At 36.5% G+C, this 19,784-nt stretch overlaps 2 protein-coding genes across 3 annotated transcripts; one reads left to right on the top strand and one right to left on the bottom strand.

Annotated features, from left to right (window-relative positions):
• Nucleotides 1–105: 105 nt before the first annotated feature.
• Nucleotides 106–7,992, top strand: LOC145914385 (uncharacterized). 2 transcript variants are annotated; one of them, XM_083002212.1, is made up of 16 exons: nt 110–404; nt 529–630; nt 830–940; nt 1,057–1,145; nt 1,316–1,453; nt 1,536–1,631; nt 2,140–2,299; nt 2,389–2,486; nt 3,008–3,124; nt 3,418–3,527; nt 4,965–5,080; nt 5,298–5,399; nt 5,492–5,563; nt 5,713–5,806; nt 6,241–6,447; nt 6,819–7,992. In XM_083002212.1, exons 3-16 carry the CDS (start codon nt 832–834, stop codon nt 7,018–7,020), a joined length of 1,710 nt encoding a protein of 569 aa, XP_082858338.1. In that variant the 5' UTR covers nt 110–404; nt 529–630; nt 830–831; the 3' UTR covers nt 7,021–7,992. The 2 variants fall into 2 exon arrangements, with proteins under 2 accessions (XP_082858339.1, XP_082858338.1); XM_083002213.1 differs by lacking the exon at nt 529–630 and having other exon boundaries at nt 106–404.
• A 5,116-nt stretch (nt 7,993–13,108) lies between these two features.
• On the bottom strand, nt 13,109–18,815 carry LOC145914501 (integrin alpha-11-like). Its single transcript, XM_083002323.1, has 14 exons — nt 18,712–18,815; nt 18,427–18,555; nt 18,222–18,361; nt 17,753–17,991; nt 17,327–17,465; nt 15,848–16,135; nt 15,285–15,516; nt 14,882–14,999; nt 14,658–14,823; nt 14,491–14,566; nt 13,899–14,041; nt 13,482–13,587; nt 13,267–13,381; nt 13,109–13,203 (listed from the first exon to the last, which is right to left on the bottom strand). Exons 2-14 carry the CDS (start codon nt 18,529–18,531, stop codon nt 13,121–13,123), a joined length of 1,950 nt encoding a protein of 649 aa, XP_082858449.1. The 5' UTR covers nt 18,532–18,555; nt 18,712–18,815; the 3' UTR covers nt 13,109–13,120.
• Between the last annotated feature and the right edge of the window lie 969 nt (nt 18,816–19,784).

Here is a 19,784-nt window from a genome sequence, read left to right as displayed (position 1 = left end):
TACTGTTTTCACAGAAGTTATGCTTGGGAATGAATATGATTCCATGTTTGGTATTCTATGATAATAGGTATTTGTAGGCTACACAAACGCCTTATTGAATAGCTAAATATCACATCAACCATATGCATCTTTTGTACAAAATAGTCTATTTATTATCATCGGCAATAGCCCATTCTCTTCACGCGCGGATAAACAGAATGCCCTACGTCACTGTTTAAATCACATGAGTGCAAAATACCGACTTTCCGCAGACATGGGTGATGATGATCGTAAACAAGAAGCTTGCGCTAGGTTCTGATCAACTTTGGCATATTTCAGCGCAAAGTTTCCATATTATAAAGAGGGAAGTCGTCCTTACCTGCTGAACAACGTTGCCAGTTTTCTGTTTCTTCAAGGAAAGGCTGGTAAGTCATGTCATTTGTATTGTGCTCTGATTGATCAATAGTTGTAGTGCTTTTGGTTTGCTTGGTGAGTTGAGTATATTTCTGTTGTGTTGCATTTCCATGTAAAAAAGAGATGATTTTGTAGATTTGGATGAAATCCTCATGACCATTGTCTTGTGTCACTGAATCAAACGGTCATTTGTGATGTTTTGTATCATTCATTTGACACCTCATTCATCTACATAAGGTTACTTTTTAACTAACATGTATTTCACACATTGCTTTCCGAAGCAGCATGCCATTATTGATAATCTGTTTTCATTTCTTTTCTGCTGTTAAAAAACACAAAGTTTTAAAAATAGTGAAAATTTAATATCTGATTCTGAACTTAAAAAGTAAATTTTTTCAGGTTTAATTGTGGAAATGTACAACAACTTGTTTTTTAGACATGTTCTTCAATCAAGTGTTTGAACTCATGGCTTGTAACAATACTTCTAACTGTTCAGATCATGGAACATGTGAAAATGGAATTTGTGTTTGTCAGGTGCAATTTTCAGGTGGGTGTGTGGTTACATACTGATTGGTGACATGCTGAATGAATTGAAATTAACAACAGTACTGTCTTTTATGTTGTGAATTATCATTTTGTTTAATGTTCTGATGGTTTTAACAGGTTATTCATGTTCAGATGCAAATGTGGGCTACATAGCAGCTTTCAGCAGTATATTTTCTACAGTGGTTTTGATCAGCATTGTGCAACTCGTGAGTCACTCCAATTAATTATCTTGAACTTTAATGAGACTTCCTTTTCAACCCATAGACAATCAGCTTCATCAGATAAATTGGTTCTCATTCATCATTGTGCAATACTTTTTCAAAATTAGTTTTGCCCCATTGTATTAGTAAGTTACTACTGTACTGTTTCCTCATAGGTGATTTGTATTAATGCGGAATACAAACATTTAAAACATCCAAATATCTGGTCAGCTTTTCGTGTAACAACCCAAAAACTACTTCATGGAGTTGTTATTGTGGCGTCCTTGACGAGAGTTCTTTATTTTTCCTTACAGGTAAAACTTGGATACTAAACATTAGCATAGTATGTCCTACTACTAAACATTGTACCAAAAGTAATCTTGGCCTAATTAACAGGGAGTGATTCCAAACCAATGGTTAGTCCCAATTGAAAGTGCTTATCATCCATTACTGATAACTGGATTATCACTAGTTGTTTGTTACTGGAGTGAGGTAGGCTTTTATATGATTTTAAAATAGAAACTTAATTTTTGTACTTTTTCATCATAAAAGAAAGTTGAAATTACTCTTCATAACGATCTTAACAACTATATTTCATGGCCATAGAGCTTTTAATGAAGTTGTAGAGTTTGCCCCAGAAATTAAGCCCCAGGGAAAAAGTTTACCATTCAGTAGTATTGTTTATGCACCTTCATAGCATGAACCCAGCTGATCTCAGAACATTTCTCATCACTCAGTTGATAATCTGGTAACGAAATAGGTCATCTGGTGTCAGTTTGCACAAAAAATATACACAAGTGAAACCTGATAGTTATCAATAGTCTGTCAGCCTCCAAGATGTTTGGCATTTCCTGAAGGAAACCATGTCTAAATTAATCTGATTTCTAGAATTTTAAACTGGTGTACTACTAAAGTTCCTAATTGTGTAATTGTGTGGAGCACTTAAAACATGCTAAATATTCTTTTTTACTGAATAGTAAATTTTGAGCTGGTATTTTAGGCATTCTTTATTGAGACAGCAAGTGTTGATGCTTCACGCCGAGCCCAATTCCTTTCCAAATCATTTGCTGCATTTTCTATTTTTAACATTGTTCTGTATATTTTGCTGATTGCACAGTTTGTTGTTACGGGTGTGGGATGTTGCAACACTGCCAATGAAGGTACTTTAAAATTCTTTTAAAATTAGACGAAACAAAAAACTTTTAAATGTCACACATATATTGAAATATAACCTCTGTACATTTTTCAGAACTATGGATTAATGGTGCATTCCAAGCCTCATTTGCAATACTTCTTTTTGTTGTTTACGTGGTTTTCCTAGCAATTGGTGTTGAAATATATTTTAAGGTAGGTACATTTTGTGATTGTTGAATCAGTTTTAGCGAATGGCTTTTAAACAGTTTAATGTTTATACCCAATGTATTTGTTGGGCCCTGTGGGCATATTACATATTTATAATGTGTCCTGTTGTCTATTACTCACCTTTTTAACACTCTGTGATGCACATATTATTAACTTTACTTTTACTTATGTGCGTGTCTGTGTTGGATCTCAGTTTCCTCATGTATTATTTCATGTTTGCTTTCCATTGTTATATATTCCTTACGTATGTGTGTCTTCTCCTATGATCCAAAGTAAGCCCTTGTTTTGATCAACTTTTGCCTGGGTGGGGCAATGTTTGATTGACTCATAATGGTGACTATTAAATGACAAACATTACAATGTGTACTTAGCTCTCAAATATATGAACATTTGCACTGGCTTATTGTGTGCATAATTCATTGTCTGAGTTTGTCAAGGAGTACATCAGACAAACCTATGCTTTAGAAAAATGATATTGTGTGAAACTGTGTCCTTTATGTTTCCAGGTTCGTGGAGCATTTACACTGGGTAACAATGACATTCAAACAAGTAGCACAAGTGATTGCCAGGAAACTATAAACAAATCCGAAGTGTTTAAATCAAGAATTGCTCTTGTTTTCCAGGTGATTAGTTTGCCAAACACATGCTTTTTTGAAATTACTTACCTATGTTTATCTCGACCTAAACCAGTAGTTTGAATACTTTTGGTCTAAAATATGTGAAACTGTTTTTGTTCTAGAAACACACAACACCTTTGGCACTGTTCTTTTTTATGCAACCTAATCTTTAATAAAATATACCTGCTAATACACGCTTTCTGTAAGGTTCTTTGGTTACTGTTTCTGGGTAAAGAATTTGTTGCTTAGCATTAAGTTAGTCATAATGCAACACTTCTTACCTCAAACCTTTTTTTAAGGCCTTACTTACTCTGCTGACAGTTTTGTGTGTTGTATTCGATGCTGCTGGAAACTTGTGGAAATACAAAGTGAATTCAAGTACGAAAAACACTCACGAAGTTATTTACAGGTATTTTACTATAGCTAAACCTTTTTTTCCAACAAAAAGTAATACAATTTTAATAACTGTTAAGCACCCCCAGTGGCGGATCTAGAAAAAATATGAGGGGGGTGTTCGGTTTCGGTACCTAATTAATGAAGCCGTTAGATGCGGTTACAATTTTTTTTCGGACATTTATCATGCTGTAATTTTTTGTCAAAATCTCGGTGGAAACCAGTTTAGTTGTTGAACACGTTGCCTATATTACGCATGTTAAAAACAACTGTTATGTGCAAAGAGAAATATAAGGCCACCGCATGCAACATAGATTTTATTTGTATGTTTTCTTGATAACATAAGCCCACATTTAATTCCTTTTTAGATAACAAGTATATTTAAACCTTTCTTTCAAAGTCATGGTAATGAAACTACGGCGCAAGCACTACTGCAAAAACTCGCATCGAGTGTTCAACAGTGTTACGCAATTGCGAAAGCCAGGAAGCCACCGTTTATGTGGCGATTCGCGCCAACACTGGCGTTCGTATTTTGCAATGCTCGACCACAATTAACCTTAGTTTACAGCGGAAAATTGGAAAATTCCCAAAAAATTTCGACCTCCCGCTCTAAAAACAAATCTGTAATGGTCTAGGACGTGGTCTTGCACCACCAAATACACATCGATGTTTTAGCAGTAGATAATTTGCGAAATATACAAAAAAAACAGACGAAATAGAAAATAATCGTTTAGCTACATTTATTTTGGTGCAATTTTGTCAAACAATTACAACTCTTACAGAGTGCGGCTTCTGCATAGAAATTGTAGCAGAAATGAATAAACTTATACGGCCGTGCTTTCGAAAACAGTATTGTTGACGGGTTATTGACCAACGGCACAACAAACGATTGTTTCATAAGAGTCATCGCCGCGTGAATGCAGCGCGCGCGACCGAGAAACAAAGAAACAGCGAGGACGAACGCTTGACCGTAGTATTCGTTCCTGCGGGGCAGGAAATTAATCGCACTTTCACACCCCACAAAACAATGTGCCATAATGCTGAGGGGGGTGTTCTGACACCTAAACACCCCCTCTAGATCCGCCACTGAGCACCCCCATGTTTTTTTGACACAAACAACTGGTGACTCATTTTGTAACTTTAGTTACCACTTGCATTAGTCACAAACCCAAATATATACTAAAAAGAGAATGCATGTTTGGATGCAATGACTGAAGCTGATCATAAATCTTTATATTTTTTGCCATACTGTGTTTCTTGTCATCCTGACTTTAGTGTCAGTCTACTGTTTGAAGGCTGTCTCATGTCAATTTTATTACGTGGGTTTAACTGCTTTTATTTTAATACATGTAAAAACAATAGGAGTTTTTGTGTAATTTTGATGATATCTAAATTTCTGCATTACCTGTGAGTTACAGGTTGGTTATTCTCTGTGTTGCTTGCTGTTTTGCAGAATAGCTGAGGTTGGGGCTGTGTTGTGGTTTCCGTGTGTGTTATGGAACACTGCACAACCAGAGTCACTCTGGTTTCTCAACCCACGCTGTCTGCTAAAATTGACCACTGATGCAGGTTCAAAAATTTGTATTTTAGGTTTTTAAACTGATATATAAATCATGTTTATCTGTTACAAAATGTTTTTACGAATTTTAAAATTGCAAGTTGTGTCCAATGACAAGATGTACATATGTGATCATTTTATTAAACATATTTGTGCAAAATTTTGATCTTATTCTTGGATTACTCAATCCCTAACCTTACAGTCAAAAATATATGCTGCTCTCTGCAGGTGAACGTTTGCTGTCATCACCATCTGTTTCAAGAAGGAAAAAATCTTACAACACCTTTTCTCAACCAGATTCCGACCTGGTACAGGAGGTTATAGAACCAGGTTATAAAAATTCCCATGTTGCAACTTACTTTTTTGTTGTTTTAAAGTGTTTTTTAAACGGTTGCTTTAACCAATAAATTGTGTACTTTTAGGAGAATGCTGGATCTGTTACGACCCAGAAAGGACAGATGCTGGCGAGTTCATTAAACCATGTCTCTGCAAAGGTGAGAAACTTCTTACTTCTAGAAAACCTTTCAATTACAAAAACACCAATCTCTCCATTCCACATCATAAATAAAAACAGATATTAGAGTCTATTTAAAATAATATTTAATTACTGTTTACTTAATTACTCATGTTCTCTAAAACGTAGGTGGAATGGCACAAGTGCATCACGAATGTTTGAAAAAGTGGCTTATACAACATCCAAATGTAGAGGATGCCTGCTGCAAAGTCTGTAAACACAGGTACTATCTTTGCTGAGAAATTGTAATGCCCTTTTGTTATGGTAAAGGAAACACTTTTGTCATAATCCCAATAACAAAAAGGATGGCCCATAATGCAAAAAAATGCTTATTTTAGTTATTTAGTGTTTTGGTCTTGTGTTATTCTGTATATTTCTTTTCTTAAATTCTTACAAAATGCAGTTTTCGTGAAAAAAAAAAAGTTTCATGTAATTCCAAAACCATGCATAGTTAATGTGGTTTATTCTTAAAACAACTGGAAAGCCTTGGTAATTTTATCTATCTTTTTGTACAAACAATAGTTTATTGTTAAAACCTTTAAGTGTCGGTCAGACTCTTAAAAGTAATCAATGCTTTTTGTAAGATTTTTTTTTTATTTTTATGTTAGTTTAATTTTTTATTTTTGTATCAGTTTTTTAACAAAAGTATTTCTCCAGGTACACAATCCAACAGCAGAGGTTGAGATTTGGAGCAATGATCTTGAGTTCCAAACGTGCATCCTCCCTTATCATTCCTGCTATAGTAGTAGCTGTTATTGCACCTTGCTCCTCTGTCCTTGTTTTTCTGCTTTGTGACTATCTTGAAACTCCTGTGAAGATTCTTGTTCTTGGTGGTACAATCCTTGCCGAGTTGATAGCATTCAAGTGAGGGCTAATTTTTTTTTCAGATTTCTTGATTAAACATATTTAAAAAGTTAAAATTTAAACTGTTATTTGCATATTTTTGTCAGAATTCAAACATTTATGAATTTTCGATTTGGTACTTGATATTAATTTTTATTGACGTATAACATATGTGTTGTATTCATTTAGAATAATAAAATATTCAGCCATTTATTTACAAGTCAGCAAAAGTAAAAAATTGCCAGTTAATTGCGTTCTTTGCGATAGGCCCAGCAGCACTCCAATATCATTTATTTTCATATTAAATTGGATCATTTGAAACACTTGGCCAAGATAGATACATTGGTCACAGTTTGGATGTGAATAACGATTTATTTAATAATTTGTTGCAGAATCCTGGGAGTAAACTTCACCAAGTTGTATCAAGTGACCCGGATGTCAGCCCTTCGTGTTCTAAACTACCGTAATACCCAAAATAACCCCAAACACTGCGACCGGCAAAATGCAGTTGTCGATGTACAGTATGACGTCATCGAAGGTGACGACGTGGCGCCTGTTAACGCGATTGTTGATGAAGGACTTCGCGTCATGTAATGGGGCTTGGTGTGCGAATGTATTATTTATTCGTTTTACGTCGTTGTTTTCAAATGGTAAAAGTTTGCAAAACGCTTTTATGTGCGTGGAAATCACTTGTGTTTGTAGAGTGCACTCCACAGATCTAACATATGTTGGTTTGTTTGTATCACACGGAAAGTTACACGTTTATTCGTTACAATATTCATATACATCCCTTTTCTACATCGCCGCAGGTATTTGGGTTCTCGGATGCAGCAGTCTTAATTCCACATAAGCTCTGTACCTCTACCGGAGTCGTTTCATTTCTGATCGCTTTTACTATCTTGGCCACTTACTGGGTTTTTAAATTTGCCTGAATTTTTATTATTACTTGCAAAAACAGGCAATCCATTTGTTTGTGAATTACTTGCTGGAATGCAGTTGAGATTATCAAAAAGTGGGTTGTTGCAACTTAATCGGTGTTCCATTTCAATTCTGTGTTTAGTTTTGACCCTGATGTAAATCATCAGCGACAGCTCTCGAAAATTCGTGCGCGCAACTTGTGTGGTTTGAAATGTGATTTAGATTGGGAAGTGAATCCAATCTTGTTACATTTTATTTCCATCGACTGCTCGCGACCAATGCAAACGCATTATTGCATCGTGAAGCAAATTGTATTTTTGTCTTTTAAGGGAGCCAAATCTGTATCGAATTTTATCCTAAAATATCAAGATAAGTTTGCGGGATGTTAATCAAACGATTTGTTTTTAGCATTTTGTTTCTTCGCACTAATGATCTTTACTGTTCTTTGGCATTTCGTCATTTTGTACAATTGCATGTTTTTCTGTCAGTGCAAACGCAATGTTGCGGTCTTTGCAATTTTCTATTTTCACGCAGCCTAATATTAACACATCTTTCTGCATTTTCTTATTGCTGCAACTTTTTTTTGCATTATTCTGTTTGTGGCACGACCAATGCAAATTTCTTCTTGTGCAAAAATATAATTGTTTCTTAAATTAATTCAAGTGACTCATCCAGCTTATAGATGTAAGTGAGATACAAAAAATAAGAAGACCGATGCCTTTTATTGAGATATGTAGTTTTCTAAAATATCATGCATAGAGCTGTCTGTTGGAAATACTTGTTCAGCTAGTGAGGAATGTGAGCCATCCGTGTATACTCTGCAACAAGAACGTCTATCGGTAAAAATGCGGACATACCACACAAAAAAAAACACTCACCTGGTATGTTATTCAAAATTGCACTTTTGTCCCAGAGGTTGCCTATGTTGTCATATTTTTCGCGCGCTAACAGTCAACATATCAACCACACTCAACATACACACACCAATAATCTTTACCTTTACCGCATGCACAATACCTGCATGTAGGCACCGGCTAAACCAATTTCTCCATTTTGGAATTGGTTTGTTACCATATTTCTGGTAATGGATCCCCCTGACAAAGAGACATAGTCGATTGGTTTTTGTTTAACGACATGATTTTATTTACCTTCCAGAATGTCGAAAATTGAAGAAAGAAGTGAACCCACAATCAGATTCAGACTTTTGAAATCTTGCAATACGAAAACCCGTTCGTCGCTATTCAAGTCACCAGATGCAATTATCTGTCAAGCACAATGAGTATTAATGAACAGCATTATATTGATGACATTCACCAAACGATAGTCAAGCACCCTTAGTTCATCAATATTATAATTGCCAACTCCGATAGCAAAAAATTGGATGCCGAAAGTTCGTGCATACGCAGTCACTTTGCTGAGATCTCCGCGGTCATCAGACCTATCACAAAAAAAATGTTTTATTTGGACAAATTGAGAGTTGAATTGTTGAATCGCGCAACTTACGCTCCGTCGGTTAGAACGATCATCACTTTCATAGTTGTGTTGTCACTAAAGCGTGACGAGTTTTGAAATTCTAGAATTGTCAGATTGATTGCGTGCGCTGTGTAAGTCAGGCCAGTCAGTTGCGAAATTCCGTCAACAGCATTCTGCAAAATATAAAGTGATGGACGTTGCATTGGAATTATTACTTGCCGCTATTGTTTTTGTGTGTTTGCACAATTTTACCTCATATTAATATCACTCATAACTTACCCAAAAAGCAGGGAGGCTGCGATATTGTCCAAGTCCCACTTCAACCCTCATGTACGGTTGTTCCGTCAGAATTACACTGCAAGATATTAAAATTCGCTGTTTGCAAAGGGTTTTTTCGATATGTATTTAAATTAAATGTTACCCAGGCAGATACAATGAATATTGGACGACGCCGATTTTCACTCTAGATTCAATGTCAAAGCCGGAAGTCAGATTTCGCACCCAGCGTTTTATTTCAACAAAATCTGATTCTGACACCGACCCAGAACCGTCAATAACCAGCATGAGGTCCAATCGATTATACGGACATTCTGCAAATGACAGCTTAAACAAAATTTCCATTCAGCAAGGGTATAGTTACTGTAGCTACCTGTAAGGATGCTTTCGATTAATTCTTTCCACGATTGACCAAACGTATTTGAACTGAAGCAAGCACCTGACGCAACATGAGCGTTCGTGCACACTTTTGCTCTTAATGGGGCGCAAGTCTACAAAACAAACATGTCTCAGTATCTCCAAAAATCTCTACATTTTGTCGTTCGTTTGACAATAAAAAGATCAAACGCCATTAGTCCTAATTCAAGTTGCATGAAACAAACATAATTGTCTGAGTATACGTATGCTCATAATTATGCTTAATGGTACGTGCGATATGCTTATGTCAAAAAATAGGATTGCAAAATAAAAGCGCCGAAGAACAGCAATTCTGCAATTTGTAACAACACTAACATTCAGGAAACACAGGGCGTTTTGAAAAGAATGTGAACAGAAATTATTTGGTGTGCAGGCTTGGCAGCCCAGGCATTGCAGCCTAGCTGGATCAGCCACTTTTTCCTGATAAGTCGGAGCAAGATTTGAAAAATCAAGCTCGCGGCGAGATTTGAACTCACGACCCTGGGCTAACCAGGCCCATCGATCTACCAACTAAGGTTTAGGAACTCAGTGGTTTCACGGGGTATATTGTGGCCAAGGTACACTGGTGCGTAGGCGCACAACTTGCCAGGCAACCTTCACATATACGTGAATGGAAATTACCGTTACATTATTGCTGCCTGGAGGAGAGAATATATTCAATCCCATTGCTTCGCCATCTGTGATCGTGTCTTTATCGCTGCTATTGGGGGAAGTATCATAACAGCTAGCGTTTATCGCGTCATAGAAATTAATGCCACAGTTTTTAACATTTCCAGGTGCAATGTTGTTTTCCCTTCCACTTCCAGCCTTGGGTGATCCGATTAAAAATCTAAAAATCAAAGTTAGAACACTCAATTCTTTCATATTACCAAACGTTATTCACAATTATTTCTCTTACTCAACTACAGTTGAGTTTTTGCTTGTGACAAAACTATATCCAAAGTAAGATGTTGAAGATTCTTCGGTTTTGCTGTCAAAGAGGAGATTGCTTGCATTGGCTGCAACATTAAAACCAATGGCAAACGGAATTGTATCCAAAATCAGTAAAACGTCAAAAACTTTCATTTTAGCAACTAAACTCCGGACAAATAAAAATAATTAATCCACTACAGAACAAAACTTTGAATATATGCAGATATGAGAGCAAATATTTCTTTTTTAACTATTTGTTGTGATTAAATTGTTGAATCACATGATAATGACCACTAGTTCCGGCTGAGTTCATAATGTTTTGAAATCTATTTTGTAACCTTCCGGCAATTTTTTCAATCAACAAAGCAATTTGTTGGAAATAGTTTTTGGGAAGATTTGTCGTCTACAGATTTCTTCCTCCTGTGTTTATCATATTTACATCCTTGTTTTTGGAATGACACAATGTTAGTGTTGCTTGAAACTAAAAAACTTGAAAGATGTCACAAAATGCACCTCTATCGTTTTAAAATGCATGCGGGGAAACTCGCAAAAGCTACTGCTTCCAATTTACCAATTTTTAAAATCAATTTGTCTCAAAGGGCCAAGATATTAGAAAGCAACTGTCAAGTAGCAAAGCGACTGATACGACCTATTGTATAATTTAAATTGTTCCTTGACAATTAAACTAAATGTTAAGGAGTCTCAGGGCGACCTTTAAAGATCACGAACCGTCTGTGAATGTTTCAAAAAACACAGGAGTTTAGCGACCAATTGGCGACCCTATTGACCAAGTAACGGTTTTGAACTATTTTTACATTCTCGCGCCTAATGTTTTGGATATTTAAATTACTAAAAGGCTGGGATTGTTCTTACAGTTTTTTTGTTTTTTTTAATTGAATAAAAAGGAAAATAACTAATTTGAAAAAACTGACCTCCCAACCCTGCCTCATCTCCTTCACATTTCGAATTACCTAAAAAAAACTTTAAAGTGCTCTTTGCATTATCTGTCGCCGCAAGTGTCGCTAAAACATAAAAATCGTATGATAAGCAAAGTGGAGCCAATAATATGATAAGCAAAGTGGAGCCAAACAGCGTACACAATTCATATTATTGGCTCCACTTTGCTTATCATATGATTTTTGTGACACGGGGCCTGACGGCACTATTGGTTGAGCTTTGCTTGGCCGTAGTGTAACCACCTTGTTTTCTCCGTAAAGTTGCACCTAGTTTGGTGCCCAACGGATGACGGCGATTGTATAGTCACCACAAGGTTGAAGTCTTTGCTTGGCCGTTTTGTCAGCAAAGTCGTCTGAAAGTCACACCAGCTGCACTGATGAGACCTTTTAGTTCGAAACTGTGGCCATCTGTATGCAGCTTACACAACATAAAAATCATTCGGTAATCTGCTGAAAATTGCCAGATCGGTCATGTGGCTCGACCCATATATAAAAAGCCTGATCGAGATTCGTGGCCAGAATGTGCTGAGAACAAGGACACCTATATCAAATGATTAAATGTCTATCCCCATCACTTACACGTTTCGTCTTTGGTACGTTATTCTTTGTCCTTATGACGTCACTGGTGTCTTTAAAGTTTTCTAATTTACGTCCAATGTGTACTTTTTATTCTTATCTGATCAACTTGACACAAGAGCATACTGTTGCGTTTGAAGTGTTACTTTATGCGTTGCATTGTGCAGGAATAATCGAATAATGGGTTTTTAGTTGATTTACAGCTTTGCACGAAACCTTATCCTGCGGAATGCCTGCCATACATGGTTGATCAATTTATCACTCGCTAGGAAAATGAAAATCGTACGCTGTGTTGTTTATCTTTGTAAAGATTTCGGCAAAATAAAAATATGATTTTATTGTTATGCAAAGTTATGACACCGAATTCCTATGTCTTAACTCGATATTTATACCAAACTTTTGGGAGCCCCAGAGCAATCTTTGAAGATCACGAAAACCTGTTAACATTGCATGAAATACAAGAGTTACGGAGAACTAACTTTGCGAAGTCCTGCTGACCAATTAACGGTTTGGAACTACTTTTAAATTGTTGCACCCAACGTTTCAAAGATTTAAATTACAAAACGGTTGACTAGGATTGTTCTTGCACGTTTAAAACTGATTGTAATTTTTTTTGTGAAGACAAGTTTACCATATTGGTGAATAAAGGTTAGCTTCCTGGTCTTGATACAGAAATCAGTATTTCGAAACATAAACCTTGTAAGAAAGCTTGGCGACATGCGCAAAAGTTTAAATTTCAAACAAAACTTATATGATGTATTTGTCGGAAGTCAGTCTAAAATCGTTGTCCTGCGTTCGAGGCAATTCATTGTCATCTGATGTATAAACCTACCACCAGAAACAGTGGTCATTGAAACGTGCGTAATTGAAAATCATAGCCTTGTCATCGATATTTTCATCCACTTGCTGTGACGCGGGGATATCTGTGATGCATTATACGCAATGCATCAAACGAAACATACGTAACACGAATTCCAACAACAGAAGAATACTAACCTTTGATGAATCAAACCTTGTATTGTTCTTTTTTGCAACGTTCGTCTTTTAGGATTCAACCTGACCTCTGTGTCTCCTAACGCGCGATTCAATCAACCACTCAACAGGCAGACAACCAGCACAAGTCAGCCCAACAACCAGAACACACACACATTGCACCTTCTTACGCTTTATACCTGTCCGTAGATCCCATGTAGTCCGACTTCTGCTTGCTGCAACTCGTTGGTGGTGTTGCTGTTTACAATTGATCCACCTTAAAACACTCTCCACTTAATACATGGGCAAAAATAGTCGCTAAATTCGGAAGTATTTTTACCTTCCAGAATTCCAAGGATGGAAGTTGATAGTTGGTCCACGAGCGTTCCGAGCAGTTGAAAGTTGGCCAAAGTGAAAACACGAGTACTGTTGTATCTGATACCAGTGGCAATAGTCTGGAATATCCATAAAGAGAAACCATTGACAACAAGTCCAAGTGGGACCCGTATTCTTACAGACCTAATTTTTATGTGCAAGATTTTGGTTTAATCTTACCTCAAGCTCTCTGCGATTGAACCCACCGACGCCAATGGCATACGGTATGATGCCCATGCTTCTGGCATATTCTGCGGCACCCGGCAATTTGTCAGGATCTGAAGAACTGTAATCAACAATAGACCTAAATAAATTACAGCTAAAAACAATGAAACCTATTCCAATAACTTTTTTAAAATTATACTTTTTGTAATGACATATCAACTTAACATTCTCTTGCTCACATTTTCGAATTTTATAACAACTTACCATCCAAAATAGACTGATCTTCTGGCATTAAATTAACATTTCAACCTTGGTGAAGTCTGACTGTATGGTAGACGAAACGTCGGAAGAATACAGTACGTTAATTTTATGCCAGAAGATCAGTCTATTTTATATTGTAATATGCCTGACAGCAATAGCAGTACAACTTACTATCCATCCGTCAAAACTATCATCACTTTTGGTACGTCTGGGTCAAAAAACCTCGGGGAGTTCATAAACTCGATGACAGTTCTGTTGATAGCGTGAGCGGTGTAAGTTGTATGTTGGAAATAGACAATGTTATCCACAGCTCTCTACAAGAACAAATTATAATAAACGGGATAACATCCCAATGTGATTAATGAATAAAAACTGGTTCAATTTAAAAAACCAAAGGCCCCTGGCAGGCTGTCGATCGCACACCGTATAGATACAATTATATATTAAATTCCATAAAACTATCTGGAGACAGCTCAGATGGATGTTTTTTTGCGTTAGGTACTTGACTTTTTCCTTTCTGTTTTTCCTTTTTGGCAGTTGGAGAAACTGATGATGCCTTTTTAGGCGAAATATATTTTTCTCATTAAAACATCCATCTGAGCTGTCTACAGATCGTTTTGCGGGATAACATGCAGTCAAATATTTTACGCACGTATGATGATACAAAAATTACTATTCTTCCTATCCCACACTTTGATTTGAAAAATTTTAATGCTACTGGTAAAAATGATAAAAATATAAACGCTATTTATATGTAACGTACTGAAAATGAAGCAAAATTATTATATTCTCCAATTTTGATTTCGACCTTCATTTCTGGTTGATCCAATAAGGAGACACTGGAAAACAAATGATGTTTGTGTCATATCTTTTTCCACATAAAAATATTCTAAATACATGAACAAATTCTACAATGCAATATATTCTGACTTTTCTAGGAGATGGGAATATTGCACAACACCGATGTTGGCGCTCATAAAGTCGAAGGAAGAGGCCACATCTTTTGTCCAGTTCTTTACAATTTCAAAGTTTCTTGGTGTTACTGATCCAGAGCCATCAAGAACAATCATAAGGTCCAATGGAGCTCCCGGACAGTCTGAAAATTATGCAAACACTGTGTTTACGTAGTGAACATGCGTTTTACGGCGCCAGACCTGTTGTTGATGCAGACACGTCGTCATTCCACGTCAGTCCGTAATCATGAGTTGTAAAACAGGCACCGGTGTTAAAATAAAATTGAGTGCAATTTCTTTTTCTGAGAGGAGCGCAAGTCTACAAAGTGTCAAATACACAGAAATAATAAGAAAAAAACTGTGATATGAATAAACAGTTGATAAAAAAAAGTGATAGCATATACTGTTGCATAGTTTTAATCTGGACAAAATATGGATGGACTCCAGGACTTTAGAATGTAAATGTATTTTGCACATTAGGCTGTATGTAACAATGTTTACATAAAAGCATCGTTTTGCCTACATCGCCACGCAAGCGAGACTTTCAGCATGTTTGATTAATTGTCTGCTGTGTATGTAAACAAATTCGTACTGCATATCTTACCGTCACGGCTTCAGCATTGGGATGTGAAACAATGCTTAAACCTACAGCATCTCCGTCACTTATTGAACTCGAAGCGGATAAACCTGGCAACACTGAAGTACAAATATGTTGTGAAGTAAAACTTAATGAACAGTCGTGGATATCTCCTGGTGTTAGAGGGCTGGGAGGTGTAAGAGGGTTTGTTGCGTTTTCCGCTACTCCACTGCTTGATTTTGGTGATCCAACCATCAATCTGTTTGAAATATTCGTATTTTTTTACAGCAGTGCAAAACAATCCGGCACTTAAATCCAAACAATGTTTGTAATTTCATGACAAATTAACTTGAATAAACGTTTCTCATGGAAAAGTTTTATAGCAAGTTATAGTTATAAGTTAATTACTTACATGCCTAAACATTAAGTAACAAAAACTAAGGAATAGCTGACCATATAGCAAGTAAATATAAAGTTGTTTTCAACACAAAACTATATATTCATCAGCAGTGCGAAACAGCTGATCAAAACTAATTGCATGCATCTCACACACTTCAGTAGATTAACGTTGTATCGTAAAAAATACGTACCGTACATCCGGAGGGTTGTATGAATCGTTTACGTGAATTGTGAAACTGAATCCAAAGTAAGAAGACCCAGAAGATCCGTTAACATTGTCACTCATGATTGCTTTCGTGTTCAGCGTTGCTACGTTGTAAGCGACGACATGGTCCATTAAAAATAATGTCAAAAGAACGAACAAGAGCTTTAGATCCATGTCCAAAGTTCCACAAGTAAAATGCCAAAGAGGCTTTGCTTTGGTCGAACAGGTAAACGCACAATTAACAATCTTTTTGCTAATATCGGTACATTTCGATCTAAACGCAGAAAAAAAACGTAATAACCGTGCGTCCAAAACCGAAAGCTTTCGAAAAAACTTTCCTCCTATTCTCATCTGCCATTCACTAATAAACGCCACAGAATCAGATGAACCCTCATCGGTTTGCGTCACTTATCTACAACGGGAGTCATCATGTTGATACGTCATCGATTTAAACAGGGGTATTATGACTGGCGGTGGTCTGCAGGACGGTAATCGGTAATAGGAAACAAGGCCTGTGACACAGGGCAATTTCCGGGTGTTATTAAGCATCGCCAACGAGCCAGCTGTAATTCTACGTCGTACACACGTACATGCAATTAAATCATATTGAAAAGGTAGCAATTTAATATATGATTTATATTGGTTTGGACCTTTCTGTTTGTTGTGGGTACAGGAAGGTGTAATATATTGTTTGATTTCAATTACAACGGTTTGCGAGTCCAGGTTATATCTCTGGACATGCATATACTCCGAATTTTATCCATCCTATTCGTCGCTCATGTAATAAATAAAATAGTTACTTTTAGTTACTTGCCTCTTTGGACATACTTTCTTTAAAAGCCAAAAAAACACTGTCATACGATTTGTTTATTCAGAGGACAAGAGATGGTCAACCTTGACCTATAGTTGTGAGGTATGTTGTTGTTATATATACCCATGTACCTACGTTTTGACCTATGTGCCAACTCAATTTTTGACCAATGCAATCAATTAAAAGCAAAACATCATTGAATTAACGACATTTTCCGGCAAAATTGCTTTGCGTGATACGGATGACATAGCGTGGTGACTAGCACCAAGTGTCGTTACTTAAATATATATATATATATATATATATGATAAAAGTCATGCGCGAAAGTAATCACCAAATACCTTGAGTTCATAGTGTCACGTAACGCGCATTGGTGTTAGTACAGCGCCACTAAAAGAACCCGTTTACACTCACCACACTATTGTCCTTCCGCATCTTTTTACCTAAAACATCCACAATGTTTTGTGATTTTGGATCTGTATTTTGCAATACGCATGTTTGAGATATACGAACAATGACACAGAACCAAACTTTGATATCACTTCATTATCGTTTGTAACGGCAAAATCCGGCGAACAGGTTTCGTGTAGCTGTCTTGAGTTTCCTGCAAAGTTCGTGATATTACAAGGAAATGAGAGGAGGAAACCCGTTTACCTTGAGGTAAGAGTGTAAAGAAACGGGTTCAAGCAGTCTGATATGCGCATGCAAATGTTCTGAGCTGCATCAAATCTCCAGTTACTTTGCCATTCGTCCATCGTATCTCCGTCAATGGTGGTAGTGAAAAACTCATAAGCTGATTAAAACAGTTTACGTATAAAGTTCAGTTTAGCAATTGTTGTAATTTTGTGTAACTTAAATACTTCATCACAAATCGACATGTCTTTAAATTGAACATGCCATATTTTATTTGGCTTGATATGAGTTGCTTTGTCTGTTTAATCAATGGACAAGTGATTAATAGACAAACTGTGACAACACCACCACCTTACGGGACGAATTAATTGTGTTGATGAGTCTATACATGAGAACAACTAGTATGTATACAGAAACAATATGTTCAATTACTTGCGGCGTGCTAACCTGTAAATGGAATGTAACCAAGAAGGAAAACTTGGACGATAACCGACAACTGAAGAAAGGCCATATTTTCCCTTTCCACTCTGGAGCGCATCGCAGCCGTGGAAATGATTTGAGAAACTTCCCGCCGTCGTTTTAAAATAATCAGTGTAATTCCCACCGACACAACCGCAGTTACGAGGATAGGGATGTAGAAGAATACAGGATAAGCGAAGTGGGTGTACCTCTTAAAAACTCCTATCCTTTAAATAACAAATTTTAATTAAAAACTACACGATTAAAAGAATATTCAGAAACTGCTAAAAACTATACGTTTTAATAATATTTAATTATGTGGTTAAATTTACTGTAGGATACAAGAAGATATAAACAAAATCTAATATTAATTGTCTGCGTTTCGTTAAAAATACTTGCAAGAAAATACATGAACAAAATTAGTAAATAAGTATTTGCTGTTGTATGTTAATTTTACCATTCCCTCCTTTGGGCGCAGAGAGGCCATGCCGCGTCTACAATTTTTGTCAACCGCGGTCTGTTTTCGATCCCGCTAAAAACAAACATTGGAACAAAGCCACAGACACATGTAGCGATCCATATAGAAAGAACCCAAATCTTAAAAAATAGTTTATTTTATTGACATGTTTCGTTTAAAATGCCCGGAATGATGCAAAACCAACCTTAATAGTTTTTAAACTTATTTGTCTGATTTTCACTGGATAATATACTGCAACGAAACGTAAAACGGCGTAACTCAAAATGTGAACTGAAGTCACGTAGGACATCCATAGGTTTACACTCCAAAACGTCTGCACAAAATTTAAATGCTTACGCCTTGATTATCTGCAAAAACTTTTCCACCATACAAACAGTCACTGTATATCTGTTACAAATACCAATTTCATTAAAAACGCACACAAATATGTAGGAAATACATTAACCGAGCAAACGAATGTAAAACTTACTGCACACAAAAAACTTGGCAAGGAGAAGTCGCTGTAGCCCCATGTTCTGTTGTAAACGTCGATCCACGCAATCGAGGAGGAGAAAAGATCGGCAAAACATAAGCTGATGATGAATAAATCAAGCATCGACCTGGGGATAATAAAAAAGTATGTAAATTTATAAAAGCAAATATCAGGAAAGCGTTTACCTTTCCTTTCCAAGGTTGCGCAGGACCAGAATCAAGGTAACGTTGCCAATTATGCAGAGTAACCAAAGTAACGACTGTGTCACGTTGACCATCACCAACTCGGATTGAGTAAACGGAACTATGTCACTATACAAATAACAAATTTGAACATAAATTTGTCGCTGTTTTGTTTTAGATTTTTGCACAGATAATTTAGTGTTGAGAAATGCAAACTTCCTATAGTGGGAGAAGTGGCATAGAAAGGGTTTGTAACACGAAGATGTTGTACCTGAAATCTGATATGTTGCTAGTTACATTGGTCCAATTGCTGATGGTGCTCATATCTCATCGTCAACAAATTGTGATATGTTTTGTTCAGCAACGTCCTTTTTTATCAGGTAAGTTATTTATTTAAATGGTTGGACAATAAACAAAACTCTTACAAATGCGCTTTTTGCAAAAAAATATATGCGGTTGTGAACCTTGTCTTTATTTATCCCCTGTAATAAAACTGCCGCTGATATATCGGGTTTCAGGTAGTTTGCATAGAACAAGGACAAATATCGGCCAAATGCATTTCAATTAAATAAGAAACATTATTTACAAATAGGGGTCGCAAGTTTTCTGGTATGTACAAGCAGGTCCACAAAATTACTTTAAATTTAGCCGCAAAGCAGAATCAACTTTGCCCAAACCTTGAGTCCAGTAGTTTCTCAGCAACATATTCGGTTTTGGCAGCAAACAATGCCAAACTTACGAGCTATCGCCACCAACCATCAGTCACACTTTACTTTGCGGAGCTTATTAATCCAGTCTTTAATATAAGTGTATCACACACGTCGTTAAAAGTACATTTGAGAAGAAAATACATTATTTCATGGAAAATCCCTGGCAACAATATCCTTT

This window comes from Ascidia mentula, chromosome 9 (genome assembly GCF_947561715.1).
Source record: "Ascidia mentula chromosome 9, kaAscMent1.1, whole genome shotgun sequence".
NCBI lineage: Eukaryota > Metazoa > Chordata > Ascidiacea > Phlebobranchia > Ascidiidae > Ascidia > Ascidia mentula.
The sequence above is the reverse complement of the archived record's forward strand: the minus strand, read 5'-3'. Positions and strand labels throughout refer to the sequence as shown.